The 20910-nt window shown below is 46.3% G+C and overlaps 1 protein-coding gene across 3 annotated transcripts in view; it reads left to right on the forward strand.

Moving 5' to 3' along the window:
- The window catches only part of GRIP2 (glutamate receptor interacting protein 2), a 504924-nt gene that overhangs the window by 320596 nt on the left and 163418 nt on the right, over positions 1–20910 (forward strand). Inside the window, exon 1 of one of the 3 annotated variants that reach the window (XM_050958361.1) lies at positions 2301–2397. The exons of the other annotated variants lie outside the window; for them this stretch is intronic. Within the exon in view, the coding sequence (XP_050814318.1) occupies positions 2319–2397 (79 nt within the window). The 5' untranslated portion in view covers positions 2301–2318. Of the gene's footprint in view, positions 1–2300; positions 2398–20910 lie in introns of those variants that run through there. 3 annotated transcript variants of the gene reach the window in all.

Below are 20910 nucleotides of genomic sequence, written 5' to 3' on the forward strand. Positions count from 1 at the left end.
GCAAATTACTTATAGCTTTGATCCACCGCTTGTGAGGTATCTAGTCATCCCAAGCAAGACAAACAAACGCAAACCACATGCTGTGGCCCCTTTTATAACAATAACCACAGCATCTAAGATCCCAAGCATTAGTAAGTGTAGTTCTATGATGAGGAATTATGAGCCCAGATGAACGTGTTAGGACAAACCTGAACCTTCCTCCCAAATCAGCCCAGATTCTTCTGAGATTTAAAAGTGTTTGAGATGCCTGTATTTCAGGGGGGTTAATGAGCAAACTCTTGGGGCATGTAGGCATTAGACTGCTAGCAGAAGCAGAAAAGAAGTTTATCAGGCAGATGCCTGTCTTTGCCATAGATGCCAAACTTTGATTGCCTTGTTATAAACTATTTCTGTTAGAGTTGCATCCCATTCTTTTTTCAGGCTGGTCTCAGCTTCTACTCCCAGGATGCTTAGCCAGCAGGCAATTCTGTTCCAACCCCTCAGGTCCAGTGCACACACCTATTTCTTTGTAAGCATCTTTATCCATTCGGATAGAGCAGTTTTGAACAGCAAACTCTGGCCTCCAAGTGGGGATACAAAACACACACCAGGCCCATTTTTCTCTGAACTCTGTGTCTGCTTAAAGGCCCCCAGAGATAAAGATTTTACAGATTTACACTGAAGTGTAGGCCTGGAGGTCAAGCAATGCATCCACAATGGAGCTGTCAGGAATGAGCCATTTGAAAAAATTATAACCCATGTGAAAGCCACAGTGCTCACAAGCTTTCGACAGAGCAGCCAGGTCTGGGTGCAGGGGGTAAGACGCAGGATTTACTGCGGATTCAGGCCTCATAACTCAGTTGTCTGGATCAAGGTCTAAAGGGTGTCATTTACTTTACAGTTCCTGGTTATGGATGGACTTATCCATGATGATCTTGGGAGTGCCAAACTTTGATTGCCTTGTTATAAACTATTTGCTGTTTATCCTCCATCCTGGTGCCTTTGGTTGTTCCTTTGGTAAAACTTCCAATGCTCTCAATTAACACAGTGAAAACATCAGTTATGTTCAGGACACACATGCAGTGTCTCCATTCCACTTGATGAAGACTTTGATTATTGTCTCATGTAAAGCAAATTCCCATGTGTTGTGGAAACTCTTCCATTCCACTCTCTCTGGACCTCCTGACCCGAAGGAGTGTGGCCAGACCACCTCTGTACTCAACTGTTCCAGTCCACTGGAACAGGTCTGTGGGCAGCCGCCTGCCAGTTAGAATAGCCTTCGAGGTTCTCTTGTTATGCTCAGCACCCCGGACCCATACTGTCACTTTTACCCCTGCTGCCTGCAACTCAAATGCAGCTTAGAATCTGTGTCGCTAAGTCTGCTTTAGTGTCTAGTCACCAGTTAGCATCCACCAGAGGCTGGTGATGTGATTTTTCCTGTTGGGAATTCTCTAAAGGGGAGGAGATTGTAAGATACACTGTGCAATTGAGGTGCCTGAAAATGATATAAAGGGAAAGGTTCATGAAGGAGTTGCCACAAGCTCTTAATTCTGCTATGTAACGGAGGGGCATTGTAGAGAACTGGCTAGTATGTGCACAGATGTATGCATGTACACCACTCCCCTCTACTGTATGGAATCAGAACTGCTCTGAAGTGTGTCATAGACCCTTTACTGCTCACAGTGCCTCTCATTAGGTCACATGGTAGGGGCCTCTGATTTTTGAAGTAGGAGACTCTGCATGTAACTGCTGTAAAGTTCTGAATGGTCAACAGTTTGTCACCCTGTGGTGCTGTAGGCAGCCTCTCACTACGTGAGGGGCTTGAAACATACGATGGAGCCCACCCGTCCCCTCCTCCAGACACTACCAACTAATTGCACAGGGAGAAAACTAAGGCAGCTTTCTTCTCAGTAAGCCCGTGCCTCTAATGCCAGGTTTGGTAAGTGAGACATGAAATCCAGCTTCACAGACAGATTTCCAACTGGCAGCTACCTGACCTTTTCATTCCCACCCTCTTTGCAAAGCATCTTGGCAGCTGGGAGGTATCCCCAGAAATAGCTAAATAGACCCTGTGCTATTTCAACCTCACACTGATCCCCAAGAAAGAGTTAATTACAGTCTTTTCCTCTCGCTCAAAGGTGGCTGGGTATTATCATCGGAGCTGTAATTATTCATGCTAATTGCTTATTTGGAAAGGGAGAGAGAATGCAGAGAGAGAAGCCCCAGTCTCCACATCAGTGATTAGCAGATCAGACCAGGTGCACTTCATTAAGCCTGGCCTGAGGAGCCTTGACGGATGCTGGAGTGGTGGTAACAGTAGAGTGGATCACATCTGGCTAATGCTGCTACCTCCTCTGGGGCTGAAGAAAAAGAGCATGCACTTCTTGCAGACCTTCCTCCGAGGGAGGGCACTAGGAGGTAATTGTGCTCTTGGTTGTGGTTTTCATTTGTTTTACGGCTTCATTAATCCTGTTCTGTGAGGGACCTGGGTGGGCTGCTAAATGCTTGTCCATGGCTTGTATTTGAATTGTGCTGCTGATTCCTCCTAGAGATGTGTGTGCCTCACATACTGTTAGGTGGTGGTGCTTTATTAACCAAGGGAGAACTTTACCTTCTCTTGGCTGCCTGGAAACTGACGTGCTGCTTGAGTTAATTGAGGTGGAGTGGGGTCTGTGTACAAGGTTATCACTCTCTTTTTTTAGGGTGTGTCTCTTGTGGGCTTTGTAATATCAAAAGATGATATCCACTGGGAGACCCTTTTTTTTTTTCTTTTTTTTTTAATGTGTGTAAATAGCACTGGATTTAAATTGTGTTGCTTAATAACACAAGGCTTTTCCTTGTGAAAAGCTGCCCATTAGCTGTTTAGAGGTAGCAGCGTGGCAAAAATTTATCACCACCTGGGGGGAATTGATTGGAAGTTGCTTTTCTAGCAGGGAGTAGTTTTGTCAGTGCTACTGAATGTAGAAGCAGTGTCTGGAGTATGCCTGTGTCTGCTCTTGGGACAATGACAGCGGTGTATCATTTGTAGTAATGGGCCTAAGGGCAGAGGCTGGCTTACTTTGAAATGCCCATCCTTAAGAGTCAAAGGGAATTGAACCAGAACTAAAGCATGAGCCTCTATGGTTTGAGCTGAAGCACAGCGTGGGCTTCACTTGCACTTTGAGTGCAGTGCTATTAAAATACTTGGCACTTTCCTTATTCCCATTGCTGTAACACTGCAGAACAGTCACTGAAAAGTTCAGCATTGAACTCCCTGTGGCTTTGATAATGCAAGACTCCTTTTTTGTTAATGCCTGGTGTGGTGAGAAGTAGGGCTTAGAGTTGGTAAGACCTAAACTTGCAGACTGAAGTTGAAAGAATTCTCCAAAAGGCTCCCGTGACTTTTCCCTGCCACCTGCCTTTCACGATGGTAGCCACATGCTGCACGAGCCATCAGCTTTAAAAATGAAGGACGGCTCTTCTTTCTGGAGGCTTAAAATATTACCCTTGTCACTTTAACATCCAAGCTCTGAAGTGACTTGCCATAATTATGTTTTTAATGTGCTGTATAATCTTTTTATCTGGATGTTTTACTACTTAGATTATACAGACTTTCTGCACTTGCACTCTAGCTGCGATACCAATTCATTTCCTGCAAGGTGGGGGGTGCAGAGCTAACCCTGGGATCCCTGTCCACTCTGTCAATCTACTAGAAGGGGGTACAGAAGGAGAAGGGGGTGATTTCCCTGTCTAATCAAAGCCAGGGTTTGGTTCTGTAAGGCTATTACACAGGTTTAGATCGCCTGTGTGACAGTACAGCACTCTCTAGCAAGCCTTCAGCCCAGCTGCTGATGGCCATTTAAGTTTCAGTGCCCTGTGGCTTACTAGGAATGCTTGGCACCCAAAAAGCCCGTGTAACCAGTTTTGACAGGGGCTGTAACTTTACCAGCATGGTTGCCCCAGCTTGAATCTGAGGTTGGGAGGTCTTCAATGGATGGCTCTAAAAGACAGTCTCCAGTGTTCACTTTGCATAGCAGTCACTCGCTCCATATGAGCCCTGCTAGCTCGGGATGATGCTGTACTATCTGTCTGCAGAAAAACAGTGAAAATTGGAGGACAGTGGTCTCATTGTTGCTCAAAGCTGAATGCCGTGCCCGTATGGCTGAGCATGTTAGTAAAAGAGACTTTGCTTTTGTCTTTGCTGTGCCAAAGCAATGGCCTTTGGTAAGCTAGCTGCACCTTGACTGTTTGCAAGGCACAACGTTCTCATCCCATCCCTTCACGTGTCTTCCTTGACCCTATCTTGATGGCTATGGTTATGGCTTCTGCAGTTCTGTCCCCAATCAAGCTAACTGTTTGGGTGATTTGGGAGGTTTCTGGATTTAATCAGTGGGCATGCATAACTGCTACCCTTCTACAGAATTTTATAACTCTCTCAGACCTACTGCATAGCTCCTAGCTCAGGCGCGGCTAGTAAGGAACGTTCTATTTGTCTGCATGCTGATATAGTGAGCTTTCATTGTACTGCTGCTACTAACACCCAATTCCCTTATTCTAACCGCTATCGTTTATCTGTGGGATGAGGGCAAGTTTTCTGCAAAGAGCTGGTGAGCCAACTTCTGCCCTTGATTACCTCCCAGCAAGCTCCCCCATTGGAGTCGCTGGAGGCTGTGAGGATATAAATGGGTACAGAATTTAGTCTTCTTGTAATCAGTGTCTCACTTCAGCGTGTAAATTAATATTTTGGTAGGGAAAGGAGCCCTCTTCCTAATTACAGTACTACCTAGATCAATTTAGCTAAGGCTTGTACTGAAACATATTGGCCATTGTCAGAAGGTGGTTATTGGCCCAATTGTAACAGTATAGAAAGTACTGATTGTACCAGACCAGTGGTCTATGTCATCTAATCCTGAACTTCCTCGGGATGAATCACAAGCACCCATAGTGGGCATCTGCAAGCATCATTGGTGTGCAAAAATCAGCAGTGGTATTGCCCCCCCGGCCCCCCAAATAATGAAATGAAATGCCTTAAAACTCCCTGACTCTGAGGGTACAGGACAAGAGATAATGCTTTACTTTCAGCTTGGCCAAATTCAATTCTATGCCTCAGAAAAGGCAGCCACACCTAGGGAGATTTCCATGTAGCCTCATTTTGGCTGACGTTAAATGGTAAAAGACGCACATGAGGGCTTGGGTAGTTTGGAGGAAGATGAGGCAGATGGTTTGTGTGTGTTTTTGGTTGAGGGTGTAAGTAGAATCAGAGCTGCAGGCCATGGAATGTGGTAACATCCAACTGCTGCCAGCATCTGGAACTAAGTATTTGCTCAGTGCTGCTTGACCATTCCTCATACTAGTGTTGCTATTAATGTGTGGGGGTGGTGGTGGTGGTGGTGTTTTTTAAAGGACTCCAGTTTACCTCCACTCACGCAGCCATACCTGATGTGTTACAGGCCCCTCTCTGGGGTAATAGCCCTAGACTTCAGAGCTTTATGTCAAGCTGTAGCAATTTATGCTTTTTAGCTCTGAAGGTCCCTGGTTCAGTCCCTGATGTGTCCACCCAGATGGTGGCTGTATCATCTCCCTGGCAAATTATTTGCATCGCATGTTTGGTTATAGAAAAGCTTTGTGCTAAAGAAATGAAGTTCTCAGCCCCCATCATGGGATTAGTCCTGATCTATTGCAGTTTGAGATCAGAAATGGGGTAGACTAGGAGCTCTAGACTCTTGGCTGAAATCACATTTCCTATTAACCAGCATTGCCTGTTCAATTCAGAGAACCTATTGCTGATTTTGAAAAATAAAGAGACTACCAAGCCTCCTCAATTAATGGTTCTAAACTGATTTTAATAAGTGTGGGTGACAGGTTGCATGATGGATGGCATCCTTGTTGAGGGAAGCAATCAGTTTATCCACAGAACCAGTACAGCACTGGCAGCTGATGATGGAAGCTTCCTCTAGCCAGCATACTGTTTGTCAACCCTGCTCTGAAGGGGTCAAAGCTAGGGGTGAGAAGGTAGCCCTGATTCTATGGCCCAATCAGTACTAAGTACTCTGCAAGTGATACCCTGTCAATTTCATGTAGGAACTAACTGAATGACAACCAACACCCATTCTATGATGCTGAACAGTTGATGGATGATGATGCCTTCTGCATCATGCTTCTGTAATGCCTTTCATTGCAAACATTAGTTCGTACTGTAAATGCTGAGGGGCAAGGGCAGGGGCTGTCTTCTTTTTTTTTTTTTTATGTGAGGATGATGTCTAGCACAATGGAGCCCCCACTGGTCTCTTGGCATCGCCACAATGTTCATCAGAATACTCTAATCTCCTGACATCTCATTCTAGGGATGAGTAAAAAGAATGTAGAGCACGACTCTTGCAAGTCACATAGAAAACAAGAGCAGAACCAGGTAAAGAACTCAGGCGTGCTGACTTCCAGCATCTGGGTCTAACCACTAAACAGGTCTCCCTTCTTCATTTATTATTAACCTGGGCCGGATTGAGTACTAACCGAGTGAAATACAGAAACAAATGTATAGGAGTAGATTGGTCTGAACAGACTTAGGGGGGCTGTGATCTTAGTCTTTTCCATAAGCACTAGCCAGCCTTTCAGGTAATTGCTGTGGGAAAGATGTTTTGATGGAACTAAATGGTGTGGTTGGTTTTTTTATTTTTGTTTTACTTTCCATCCATCTTCCTGAATTCATGTAGTTGATGGTATGAGAAAGGAACCAAGATCTGTCGTCAGAATGAAGCAGAAGCTTTGGGGAAAGTCACATCTCCAGGCTATACTGAGTGTTTGGGCAGTCCTGTAATCTTCCTCCTTTTTCCTGACAAAATATATTAATTGGAAGGCAACATCAGTCAGTGCTTATTGAGTTTGACGGACCTGGGACTATGCTAATTCATGAAGCTGCTCTGGCTGTATGTGTGCATTCTTTCTTTCTTTCTTTCTCTCCCGCCCCCCTTTTTTTTTAAGGGGCCAAGATGGCTGGCAGGCAGCTATTTCTGAGAGAGAAATCAGACTGACAAATATCAGGAAAAGCTGACTTGCAAATCAAGGGCTTTAATATAGGCAAGTTCTATGCAAAATTAGTCCACTTCTCAGGAAAATGTCCATGCTCTAGCTGCCTAGTCAGTCAAGTTGAGAGAAGTGTGTTGGCCAATAGCCAAATGACTCTCGCAGGGGAGCAAATGTAAATCAGAACTAGAAACAAATGTTCCTCTCTCTTGCTCTTAACAGCGAGCCTGATTCCAAGCCCACTAAGGTCAATGGAAGGATTCCTATTGACTTAAGAAGGCTTTGCACTGGGCCTGAATTGCTTACAATTGAAACTTGATTTTAGCTGTGAAATTGCAGGGAGTTAATTCGTTGAACATGCTGAATGCTGCTGAGTCAATGTATGCCCCAGAGAAGAACTCTGTCTCAGCAGTTTCCCATGTGAACGGCTTTCCCTGGCACTGTACCTGTGGCCATGTCTTGAGGATGAGCTATCAGCTTTCCAGCTCTTGGGATTTCATCTTGTTCCACAAAAAATGGGGTTGATGATGATGATATTCCCTTCCCCAATGATCGGAAGATACAATTATTGTGTGTGTGGCTTTAACCTCCTCCCATCATAACCCATGGGATTTGGCCTGTTTACTACTTGTGAGGCTTAACTTTAAGTAGTAATAATACTTGGCTCTTATATTGCACTTTGCATCGGTGGATCTCAAAGTGCTTCTTAGTCTGTAATGTATGGGAGGCAGGGAAAGAGTATTAGCCCCATTTTGTAGAAGGGTCACACACAAGCTAAATGGCTTGTCCAAAATCACATGGAAAGACTTGTGAGAGAATAAGGAATTGGAACCAGGGCCTGCAATGTCTTAAGTTAGGGCCCTAACCACTGGCCTATCTTGCCTCTCATGAAAGAAGTCTCTGAATTGGGTTGCATCTCTTGCATATTTTTTTCATAAGGCTCCCACTATTTGAATTTTTTTTCCCTTCAAGACCCAGTTTCTGGAGTCATGTGACTGCATGAGTCTAGGGGTGGGAGTGGACGAGTTTAAGTAAATTTCTACAACCAGGAGGGCTAGAGGCAGGCTTGACAATTTGACCCCAGTGCCTGCTAAAGGCTCAGAAAGCAGACAAATAAAAGGAACACAATTTGTAATCTCTTAAACATCTCATGATATTAAAGCCAATCTTATGACATCTGAGGGCTTGACCCATGAATTTTTTTTGAGGGATTTGAGGGGGAGAGGGGAAATAGTGCTGCATATTTGTCTTTGAAACCTTATTTTTTCTATTACAAGGCTCTTTTTCCCTGCATTCTTTCTTGCAGAAAATTGTCCATTTGAACTGGTAGGATATGCTTTCTACTCTTGCTTCATGTACATGTCTGTATAATATATACTTCTGGGTTTCCTAGTTTCCCCTCACTATTTCGGTGGCACCCACCTTCCTTCGGCACAGCCAAATGATACTGCAGCCTGACTTTGGAGGGATGTTTAAAACAAAAAATAAATCTTAACCCTCACTATGGCGTTAGCCATTTAAAAAGGGATGTTGTAGACTAATGCTATCCGAAATGAAGGTGCACACTGCTCCCTAGTGGATCCTTGGGTACTGCAATGAGACAGGCTTCTGTAAGAAATATACCACACCACTTTCTTTTGTACGCTACCAGACTCAGGACTTTAGTATCATACTGATTCGTCTAGAGATGTGAATAAATGAAAAGGTGAAGTTATCTCCCATACGCTTTCTTAGGAGGGAAAATGCCTTGAAAATAGTGGGGGGGAGGGGGGGTTGTTTTATTTCTTTGTTCTTCAGCCAGCCCTTCTCCTTGACTAGACAGTATCAATTTAAAATAGTGGGGGGTTTAAGTGATTGCGATTGTGTTTCCTGTAACGCAAGAATAGAAGATATTGCTCCTGGGGAAAGCCTCCTTCAGAGAAGACAGAAGGAAAGCTGATGCACAGAGGTTAACTTGTCATTGGTTTGAATAGTGGGTAGGTAGCCTAAAGCTGCAAAACCTGCTTGTGTACTTCAGGTAAGCGGTGAGATGCTGCTCGTTCTAACAGCTAAATTTTCCTTGTTAGCCTCTGATTGCACCCTGTGACTTGGGGTGTATGTGCTTGCAAAGGGCACAAGGGACTGGGGAATCTCTCTTAATGTGGATTCCCATAACAACAAAATTTGTTTCCTTGAGCCGTATTCCAAGAGGGACAAGAATCTTGTTGTCTCACTGTCAGGGTACATGTACAGTACAGGATTATTCCGATTTTACATAAACCGGTTTTGTAAAACAGATTGTATAAAGTCAAGTGCACGCGGCCACACTAAGCACATTAATTCAGTGGTGTGCATCCATGGTCCGAGGCTAGCGTCGATTTCTGGAGTGTTGCACTGTGGGTAGCTATTCTGTAGCTATCCCATAGTTCCCGCAGTCTCCCCCGCCCCTTGGAATTCTGGGTTGAGTTTGCCCCAGTGCCTGATGGGGCAAAAATCATTGTCGCGGGTGGTTCTGGGTAAATGTAGTCAGTCATTCCTTCCTCCTGGAAAACAATGGCAGACAATCATTTCGCGGCCTTTTTCCCTGGATTGCCCTGGCAGATGCCATAGCACAGCAACCATGGAGCCCGTTCAGCTTTCTTTTTTTTTTTACTGCCACTGTATGTGTACTGGATGCCACTAACAGAGGCATTACTGCAGCGCTACACAGCAGCATTCGTTTGCTTTTGCAAGATAGCAGAGATGGTTATCAGTCGTTTTGTACCGTCTGCTGCTATCATGGGTGCCCCTGGCTGAGGTCGGCCGAGGGCGCAAAGGCAAACCTGGGAATGACTCCCCGAGTCAGTCCCTCCTTTATGGTTTCTAAAAATAGTCATTCCTGCCTAGAATATGGGGCAAGTGTACTAGAGAACCAGTGTATCAGAGAGCACAGCTGCTCCGTGTCCAATCCCGCAAAAATGATGAGCTGCATGCCATTCTAGGGGGTGCCCCTGCAACAACCCCACCCCTTGCTTCCCTCCTCCGCCAACCTTCCTGGCAGTGTCCCCCCTCCATTTGTGTCATGAAGTTATAAAGACTGCAGGAATAAGAAACACTGACTTGTTAGTGAGATAAAATGAGGGGGAGGCAGCCTCCCGCTGCTATGATAGTTTAGGTAGGACATTAAGCGGTGCGGGGGAGAGGAGCCCAGCATCCCGCTGCTATGATAGTCCAGGCAGTGAGAATCTTTTCTTTACACAGGAAAGGGAGGGGGCTGATGGAGCTCAGCCCCCAGTTGCTATGATGAGGACGGTTACCAGTCGTTCTGTACCATCTACTGGGAATGACCAGGAATCATTCCTATTTTTACCCAGGCGCCCCCGGCCAGCCTCACCTGAGGCCAGCCAGGAGCACTCACGGGCGGATGGTGACGACAGATAGCAGTCATATTGTACTATCTGCCACCAGGAAGGGGAGAGGAGCGGATACTGCTCTTCACTGCTGCAGCATCGCGTCTACCACCAGCATTCAGTAGACATAGGGTGACACTGAAAAAAGTCAAGAAACAATTTCTTTCCCTTTTTTTTCACGTGGTGGGAGGAGGGAGTAAATTGACGAGCTATACCCTGAACCATGCCGGACAATGTGTTTGAACCTACAGGCACTGGGAGCTCAGCCAAGAAGGCAAATAGTTTTCGGAGAATGCTGTGGACTGTGGGATAGCTGGAGTCCTCAGTACCCCCTCCCTCCCTCCATGAGCATCCATTTGATTCTTTGGCTTTCCATTACGCTTGTCACGCAGCACTGTGTAGCCTGGAGACTATTTTTAAACGCTTTGGCATTTCGTCTTCTGTAACGGAGCTCTGATAGAACAGATTTGTCTCCCCATACAGCAATCAGTTCCAGTATCTCCCGTACGGTCCGTGCTGGAGCTCTTTTTGGATTTGGGACTGCATTGCCACCCGTGCTGATCAGAGCTCCACGCTGGGCAAACAGGAAATGTAATTCAAAAGTTTGCGGGGCTTTTCCTGTTTACCTGGCCACTGCATCCGAGTTGATTGCTGTCCAGAGTGGTTACAGTGGTGCACTGTGGGATACCGCCCGGAGGCCAATACCGTCGATTTGCAGCCACACTAAGGGCTTGTCTACATCACAAAGTTGCAGCGCTGGTGAGGGGGTTACAGCGCTGCAACTTAGGAGGTGTACACATCTGCAGGGCATCACCAGCGCTGCAACTCCCTGTTTGCAGCGCTGGCCGTACTCCCGTTTTGTCTCGGGTGTAGAGGATCCAGCGCTGGTGATCCAGCGCTGGTAATCAAGTGTAGACACTTACCAGCGCTTTTCTTGACCTCCGTGGAATAAGCAGGTATCCCAGCATACCTGAGGAAGCCTCTGGTAATCAAGCAGGTCTCCTTCCCCGGTTTGCTCTCGCGTTCCCCGAACCCCCGAGCAAGCAGATCTCCTTCCCTGCGGTTTGCTCTCGCGTTCCCCGAGCAAGCAGGTCTCCTTCCCTGCGGTTTGCAGGGGGGTTCGGGGAACGCGAGAGCAAACCGCGGGGAAGCTGGTCTCCTTCCCCGGTTTGCTCTCGCGTTCCCCGAACCCCCCTTGAAGCCGCCCAACAGCACTGCAGTGTGGCCACATCTAACACCACTTGCAGCGCTGGTTGCTGTAAGTGTGGCCACTCTGCAGCGCTGGCCCTATACAGCTGTACTAATACAGCTGTAACAACCAGCGCTGCAAAATTGTAGATGTAGACATACCCTAAGCCTAATCCAATATGGTAATACCGATTTTAGCACTACTCCTCTCATTGGGGAGGAGTACAGAAACCAATTTAAAGAGCCCTTTATATCGATATAAAGGGCCTCGTAGTGCGGATGGGTGCACCGTTAAATTGGTTTAACGCTGCTAAAATCAGTTTAAATGCGTAGTGTAGACCAGGCCTCAGTGAAGTGCCTAGTGCTAGGCAAACCGGGGAGCCCAGGATTCAACTTCTGCACTTCAGAGCTGTGAATATGAGAATTCCCTAGAAGAACTAGGGAAGTATCCTCCCCTGGGCGCTTTCCATACCAGGCACTTGGGCTTAATTTGCATGCCAGAATAAAAGCTCTTTAGCTGTGTGAGGCTGAATAAGTGGTGATGACTCTTGGTCACCTCTCTGGGGAATTCTAAGTGAATCAGAGAGAGGGAAAATGCCCCAACCTTCCATTTGGGGTGGAACTCAAACCAAGTGGGTTGGTGGCATGAGCCTTCTAACACAACACTGCTGAAAACCAAGAGCCCAGGAACCGTCCCTTGTCTGACAGAAATGGGTCGGGGGCAAATAAAGCCTTCTCTTGTGAAACAGTGGCATCTCCAACCTGGAATGGAGCTGTGCATAAGATTCTGCAGCCAGCTTTGCTGCTGGAGAGAAGGCACTAGCAGGGCAAAATCCTTACTCTCTACCCTGCCAATCTTCTCACGCTTGTGGAAATGTATTAATGGTCATGGGCAACTTTTTTTTTTTTTCTTCTACAACAGGGTGATTAGACCAATAACATTTCCCAGCCTGGTCAATAGGCTGCTGTCTGGTGCAGAATAGAGCACAGCTGATCTTCATAATCCGGTTTTGAATGAAAAGGTCATCCTTCAGCTGCGATTCTCTTGTTCAAGGATTTCTGATAGGTCCGGGAGTTCAGACAATAGCCGGTGTCTGCCTAGGGTTTGGATTGCTCCCTGTCTCTCCAGTTCAGTGACAGTGATTTTACTGAGCCCTTTAAGGCCTACTGTATCACAAGAGGGCAGAGTTGTCATACAGCTTCCAAATTCCCTAATCCCATGGACCTGCCAGATGTTAATTGGAGCAGGCCTCGTCCATGGCGTTGATCACAGCAGGACCAGCGTGCTGTTGACAGAAAAGTGGTTCTCTACTTTTGACTGGCCCTCAGTGCTGATGTCATCAGTGGGTAAAAAAAGTTTGACCAAAGAATGTTCTCAGTAACTTTGAAAGGTCAGCTATGTATCCATGCAATTCTCCTGAGCATTTGGCTATAGGGACATTGCAAGCAGCATTCTATTAATATTGATGTTGGACTTGAAAATATAAATTGGTACCTAATTAACATCTGAACGATGACTTGAATGGCACTGTTAATATTATGCATTGGTAGGCTCACCATAATGTCTGTCCTTGACCACATGAGTGTGATAAATAAAACCGACCGTCTGTACTTCTATTTAAAATAGCAGAGGTGCCATACCTAATTAACATTTCTCATTAGCAGATGCCTGTTGAATTAGCAGCAATAGGACATTTTGAACAGTTCCTTGTCTAAGAATATATCATGTGACCTACTGCATACAAAGAGTTGAGATAAACTTTCACGAATGCTGTGTGTACCTTGGTCATTACTACTTGTTAGTAAATGACTGCACAGCTAATGTGGCAGTTAAGGTTTTTTATTTTAATATGACTTTGGGGGGGTTGAATGCAAGTGGATGTGGTGTGTGGTGGTTTTTTTTGTTTGTTTGTTTATTTGTTTTTTCCCCCCCCCAACCCTGGAGTGGGAGGACAATCCATGGACTGCCTCTCATAATAACCACACCTCCACTTAAATACTTTGAGTATTTTAAGGCTGCTCTCAGAGAAACGCAAGCACCTGAAGGTTGTCTTCAACCAAGAGACTGGGTTTTTGTCCTTGCAAAAGGAAGGCAGTGTAGTCTAGTGGATAAGCCATTGGACTGGGATTTGGAAGACCTGAGTTCTGAGCCTGGCTCTGCTGCTGGCCCTGATATGTGGACATGGGCAAATCACCTCATTTGTTTGTTCCTCAATTTCTCCTCACACTTGGATTTATCTACTTAGACTGCAAACTTTTAGGGAGGGGAACTGTCTCACTATGTGTCTGTACAATGACTAACACAGTTGGGGGAACTTTGGCTCCTAAGTGCCTAAATCCCTTTTGAAAATGAGATTTTGGATCTCTGGAGGGGGCAGTCAGGGAGCAGGGGGGGTTGGATGGGGCATATGAGTCTCGGGGTCTGTTTGGGGGGTGGATAAGGGTCAGGGGACAGGGAGCAAAGAGGGTCCTGGGGAAGCAGTTACAGTGGGGGGGTCTCTAGAGGGGGTGGTCAGGGGACAAGGAGCTGGGGGGTTGGATGAGTCAGGAGTTCTGGAGGGACTGCCAGGAGGTAGGGGTGTGGAGAGGGGTTGGGGCAGGCAGGGAGCGGGTGGGGGGGTTGTATGGGTTCAGAGTTCTGGGGATCCTGTCAGGGAGTGGGGAGCGATTAGATAGGCATGGGAGTCCAGGGGGTCTGTCTGGGTGTGGGGTGTGGATAAGGGTTGGGGCAGTCAGGGGACAGGTAGGGGGCAGGGTCCTAGCGGGGGCAGTCTGGAGATAGGGGGTGGGGTCCCAGGAGGGGGTAGTCAGGACAAGGGGAGGGTTGGGGGTTCTGGAGGGTGCAGTCACCCAGCCCTCTGCCCTGAGCCCTGATTCCCCCCCAACACACACACACACGCGCGTGCGCGCGCACACACAGCCCCCTGCCCTGAGCTCTGTACCACCCAGCCTTCTGTTGACTCCTTGACTGCCCCATGACCCCAGCCCTGACTGGCACCCCCACACATCCCCAGCCCCCCTCCCCTGACTCTTGCACCCCACATATCCCCAGCCCCTCCCACATCCCATGCACCCTGCACATCCCCACCCCTACCCTGAGCACCAAATGGGAGCCCCTGCACCCTCACTCACATTCCCACCTGCACCCCTCACACCACATGGGAGCTGCCCAGGTAAGTGCCCCCACACCCAAATCTCCTGCCCCAACCCTGATCCCCCTCCTTCATTTTAGCTCCGGGCCAGACCCTTCACCCCCAGCCCTGTGCTCGGTCCACTCCAACTCTCAGCTCAGTGCAGAGAGGAAGAGAATGGACCAGAACCAGGGAGAAGGTAGGTTCCCACTGTATGTGGGCAGGGTCAGGACCCCAGACCGGCACTGGGCTGAGCGAGTCCGGCAGCCGGGATCCCGGCTGGCAGGAGCCAGAGGATGGAACCCCTTAGCGGCAGTGGGCTGAGCCACTCAGCCCGCTGCCGGTCTAGGGTCCCAGCCACCAGCCCCACACAGCCCGCTGCCGGTCTGGGGTTCTGGCTGCCAGACCCTTCCCAGCTGGGGTCCCGGCCACAGGCCCTACTCAGCCCACTGCCGGCCTAGGTGAAAGGAACCCCAGCCCAGCAGTGGGCTGAGTGGGTCGGTGGTGTAAGATCAACATTTTAATTTAATTTTAAATGAAACTTCTTAAACATTTTGAAAACCTTGTTTATTTTACAATACAACACTAGTTTAGTTATAGACTTGTAGAGAGAGACCTTCTAAAAAACATTAAAATGTATTACCGGCACGCGAAACCTTAAATTAGAGTGAATAAATGAAGACTCGGCACACCACTTCTGAAAGGTTGCCGACCCCTGCTGTATATTGTACAACATTGCAGTAAGCCTGTAAGAGATGGCTGAAAGCAATGCCCTTAACAGCCTGATGCTGGTACAAATTTGTAAGGTCTTGATTTGGCTGATAAGACTGTGCACTGTACCTGTATTTGTCTAGCAGTGAGGCTGCAACTGAAAATCAACATCAGAGACAAAACCAACAAAATGCAGTTTCTGCCTATCTTCTTTTCTGTGTTTTTGTCTTGTTTTGCCTTCTAGGAAATGGGGATCTAGCTTTCCCACCAACAGCTTCAACTCATCTCAACTAACTTCTCTTCTCTTCTCTTCTCTTCTCTTCTCTTCTCTTCTCCCCTCCCTCCCCCAGCCCAAAGAACAGTTATTGTCATCTTTAATACCAGCTAAGAGACTGTCAAACAAGGGTTTCTTCCTTCTAAAGCCTCTCTCCAGCTAAAGGGCACAAGGGAAGTTAGAGAGTCTTATTTAATACTTCAACTGCATTTTTCCTTCTTTTCTGTGTGTTTAATAAAAGGTTAAAAGGATTTCTAATGGTGTTTTTACCATGGTACTAAGCAGGCTGTGATCTTTATACCAAACCCCAAAATGTTAACGCTGTTTAATGTTGGACAGAAACAAGGTCATGTTCACACCATTAATGCGTTGGTCCCATATATTCTATCTAAATTAACCCAACAGCTCCTGAGTCGCCTAGACAATTTAGAAAATTTTACCCTTTATATATATTTTTGCCTATTCCTGCTGCAGATGCAATGTGAAACTTCTATAATAAAGGTTAACATGAGGCAATTGGCAGGAAGGGAGACTCATGTAACTGCAAAAGTTCTGGTATTTAGGGTGCATATCAATAATAAATGTACTTTAATCCTCTCACCAAACCTTGCAATTTCATGAACACAAGAGTTAGAGAATCTACCTCATCATTTATCCATTGCTCTTGTATTCTCTAGCCCTCTGCCTGTGAGATTTGGTGACTTAATCCTCCGCAATTGTCACAACTATGAAATCAATTGATGAATAAATCATTTAAAGAAGTACCTTGTCGAAGGCAAAGAGCTACGCTCATATTCTAGATCTACAATAGCTGATAGATCCTGAAGCCATGGAGGGAGGGGAAGAGAGACAAAATGTGTTGGTGCCTTTTAGATGCTGAGAGCGAGGGAAGGCAAGATTGCCCCTTTGCCCTGTGGGCCTGGAAACTAGGCCTCAGGTTTTTCATGTCACAAATGAAGAGACTATATTTTCTAGGATGCACGTTTTACTCACTTTCTTATTGCTGTACGTATGTGCTGAACAAAGCCCTGTGATGATATAGGGGGCCATAACTCCAGGTATGGTTTGGTTTTATTATTAAAACCCATCCTAGAGGGAACAAAAGATTTGAGATCCCCCAAAGGCCTGCAGGGGGAGTTACACAGCAGCCATGCCCGCGTGAATGTAGCATGTTTGCAGTCCTTTGCATAACTGCATGACTTGTCCCTTTCATTGTATGATTTAGGGAGACAATTTGGTAACCACAGACACAGCAGTTCAGTTAATCAGAGAAATGAGGGCAACTGTCTTGAGGGGCAAAAAGTGTGTTCAGCTGTGCTAGCACAATCAAGTTAGCTTAGCAACATGATTGAAAAGCCCCATCAAAGATGAAGGTTAACATGTCTGAAGCTGCTTTAGCGTTAACTTCCCCCTAGGTTGCAACAGCAACCTCAATACAGAATATTCTTATGTTTCATTACAGCAGAATTCTGTTTCTTCTATACCAGGGGTCTTACCGAAATTACTTGTGACGCTAGTGCTTTGTCCATCCAGCAATAAATAAATGTTAAAGGGGGATCAATCCTGCATCAGTGTCACAGGGTGACTGGCCCCCTGGAGGGAGATGAGCCTCTATCCATCTGTGACAAGCTAACTCATCTCCTCAGGTGTCAAGTCTGTGTACCAGATATGGACTGGACACAGAGCTTGCTTATACACACCAGATGTGTTCATGGTAAGATCCTTTAATGCTCTACCAGGTATGACTGAGGTTCATTTTAGATAAGTGACTGAAGAGTATAATACAACATAGTGTTGTATGACATCTCTCCCTTTAAGTTCTACATTCCTAGGATTTAAACTATCTCACGGTCTTTGAAGTTCAGTCTGTTAAATGTCTCTGGATCATACTGGCTTTCTAATTACATGACCCGAATGTGTAACAACTTGGTTATCAAGCTGTACTTTAGTTACAATGACTGGCTGTGGTCGGTTTGGAATCCTTGAGGAGTCATCGTTGTCTTGTTCTGAATCTGCCATCTGTAGAGTTTGCTCTTTGTTTTCTGAGGAACAAACCATAGATGTTGGTGGCTTCTGTTGAACTCTCTATCAGTCTTGATCGCATATGATATGGGCACTGAATTCTTTTTATTTTATTTTTTTTTTCACAACAGCTGGAGTTGTCCATCCCTTTTCTCCATCAAATTTGAGATGAAGGTGGTCACCAGGTTCTAGACCTGGCAGCTCTCTGGGTGATGTCTATTGTAAAAGTGCTCCTATGCACTTTTAGCCTTTTTTTATTTTATTTGACTACTCTCTGCATGTCTGGCTATTTTGGAAATAGATCCCTTTCCAAAGTTGGAACAATAGTTCTGAGTTGTCTTCCCATCAGGAGTTCTGCTGGGCTATATCGCTGTTGATGTGTAACTCAGAGCACAGAATACCCTACAGAAGGCAGATCTATTCTTGGCTGTCTGGACAGCTCTCTCAACCTCTCCATTCACTTGTGGGTAATGTGGGCTGCTAGTAATATGAACAAAATCATATTTCGTTTGGAATGACTTAAAGTCTGCTGCAATGAATTGTGGTCCATAGTCAGTCCGTTCTGGAATATCAAAAAGTGCACTTCACTTTTTGATAACACTGTGCTATGTTATGTCTTTCAAGTACATTATTTCTATATACCTGGAAAAATTGTCCATGATGACCAGGTAATGATATCTGAATTTGTATAAATTTGCAGCTGGTCTCTTCCCAAGCCTGTCTGGTAAAGGTGAAGGTAAAGGTATTTTGTGTTGATCTGTTAGTTCTGCAATGTTCACATGCAAATATTTTATTCTTTGTGTCCTTGCTGATTTCTGGCCACCGTGCTGACTTGCTGGCCTATTCATGGCATTTAATTAGCACTTGACATCCTTCATGGATGAGGTTTGATTTCTCCTTTTATGTCATTTGGAATTACAATGCATGAGTCCATTTGACTCGAATTGTCCATGCACCACAAGTAGTCTTTTGTCACTTTCTTAGTATCCTTTATGTACTTGAGCCAGCCATCCCTTAGAACTTCCTGAAGTTGTGTGTCTGTGGAGGGGGAGGCTAATGCTGATCTGTATGAGTCCACAGCATAGGGTGGCCAGACATCCCAATAAAATCAGGACCATCCTGATATTCAGTCATTTGTCCTGCATCCTGATGGATGTATGGTCAGGATGCCATTTGTCTTGATATTCTGGCTCGGGGCTGCTTTTTTTTTTTTTTTCTTTCTTTTTTTTTTTTTTGCTTTTGGCGGCACTCCGGACCTGCCCACCCTATGTGTTCAGATATTTTGTTCATGTAATCACCCTACTACAGCATCCACATACTGTCTTTGTCACCTTATAAATCACAGGTAGCTGAGTGCAGTGCTGGGCTCTGTGCAGGGCCATCCCTAGCTATTCTGGGGCTCTACACTGCCCCCCATGGGGGGGCAGGCCCCAGGCCTCTGCGGGGTGGTGGTGCTAATTTTGGGATGCAAGGGGAACCACCTCCCAGCACTCGCCAGCGACGTGGCTGGGGCCAGGTCGCTGCACTCCCGCTGTCGGTGAGTGCAGCGCCCCAGCCATGCTGCAGAGCTCACGGGAGTGGGGGCAGAGCAGGGGCCGCTGCTCTATGCAGCTGTGTACTTTGCATATGCATAAGGATGGCCCTGGCTCTGTGACAGTATCTGCAACTATTGGATTTTTCCCATAACATATTTAGCAACTGGGTTGAATCACATTACTCTTAGCAATAGACATAGGCATCTCAGTGGTGTTTCATCCAGATATTTCCCATTGATGAGGGTTACAAGCAGGGGCAGCACTAGACATTTCGCCACTTCAAGCACGGAGGCATGCCGCAGGGGGCGCTCTGCCGCTCGCCGGTCCCGCTGCTCCGGTGGACCTCCCGCGGGGGTGCCTGAGGAGGGTCCACTGGTCCCACGGCTCCACTGAAGCCACGGCTCCAGTGGACCTCCCGCAGGCGTGCCTGAGGAGGGTCCCCCGGAGCCGCCTGCCACCCTCCCGGCAACCGGCAGAGCGCCCCTCACAGCATGCTGCCCCAAGCACGCGCTTGGCGTGCTGGGGCCTGGAGCTGCCCCTGGCTACAAGCATCTTATGGTCAGTGTAAATGAATCCAGTCCACACAGATATCTGTAAAAATTCTCACATGCCCACACATTTGGCAGGCACACTCTTTAAAATCTATCCATATTGTTTTTCAGCTTCTGTAAGTGCGAGAGAGTAAAATGCAACTGCCCTCCACTCGGAGCCATGTTTTTGCAACACTACACCACTTAAGCCACAGCTGCTTGCATCTCCACTGACATCCCCCCGCCCCCTATTGTGGGTTTGTGCACAATGTAGTACTTGAGAACTGGAGCTGTTGAGGGTTTTGTTGTGCTTTCCCACTGGGGGGAGAGACCTCAAAATATCGTCCATGAAAACTACAACTCCAATGGTGTTCATTAGCAGTTTTGCCATCATCTTTTTTGGAAAATTTCAGGTGCACTGATAATCCCATAGGGTAATCTTTGAAAGCAAAATCTCTCAAAGGGTGTGATAAAGGTAGTCCATTAACACTTTCTTTGGCTAAAGGAATTTACCAGAATCCATTCAAGGCATCCAACTTGAAGAACTCTATAGCTCCTTTTACCTTGAGGCGGAAGTCAGCCAGTATCAAATCTGTATTTTTCCATGTTGTTTGTTTTTTTTTATAACTGGTGCCACTGGGCACACCATGCTGTTGGCTCAGAGTTTTCTCAATTATAGCAGTTCACTCCATTCTCTTTCCTCCATAAAATAACTGGGCTAATGTGATAGGAATCCTGTGAGAGAGATGTACACTGTACGGTTCAGTATTGTTTCTTAAAGTTATTTGTACCAGGTCTCCTTTCAAAAGTCCAAAATCGCCAAATATTTTGAGTGCTCTCACCTTTCTCAGTCATTAGCGCCATCATGGCTACCATGGTGCAGCTGAGAAGGCTGTTGGCCTGTAGTTCTTTGGTCACATACTCTCTGAATGCATAGCTTTTGTCTGTGTAAGTTGTTTCTTTGGTGAACTGTCCCATGCAAATCAGAATATCACCAGGGCTAATCAAAGTTGTCAGGTGACTTTAGCTCTGGGAGAGGTTGAAGGTGATTGTAAATCCTTTCTGAGACGACTGACATCAGCTCCTCACAGTATTAGTCAATAGTCTTACCATGAATATTCAACTTTGCTGCACTAAAGCGGTCAGGGTGTTGATTCATATTACAGACAATCA

This window comes from Gopherus flavomarginatus, chromosome 6 (assembly GCF_025201925.1).
Source record: "Gopherus flavomarginatus isolate rGopFla2 chromosome 6, rGopFla2.mat.asm, whole genome shotgun sequence".
NCBI classification, from domain to species: domain Eukaryota; kingdom Metazoa; phylum Chordata; order Testudines; family Testudinidae; genus Gopherus; species Gopherus flavomarginatus.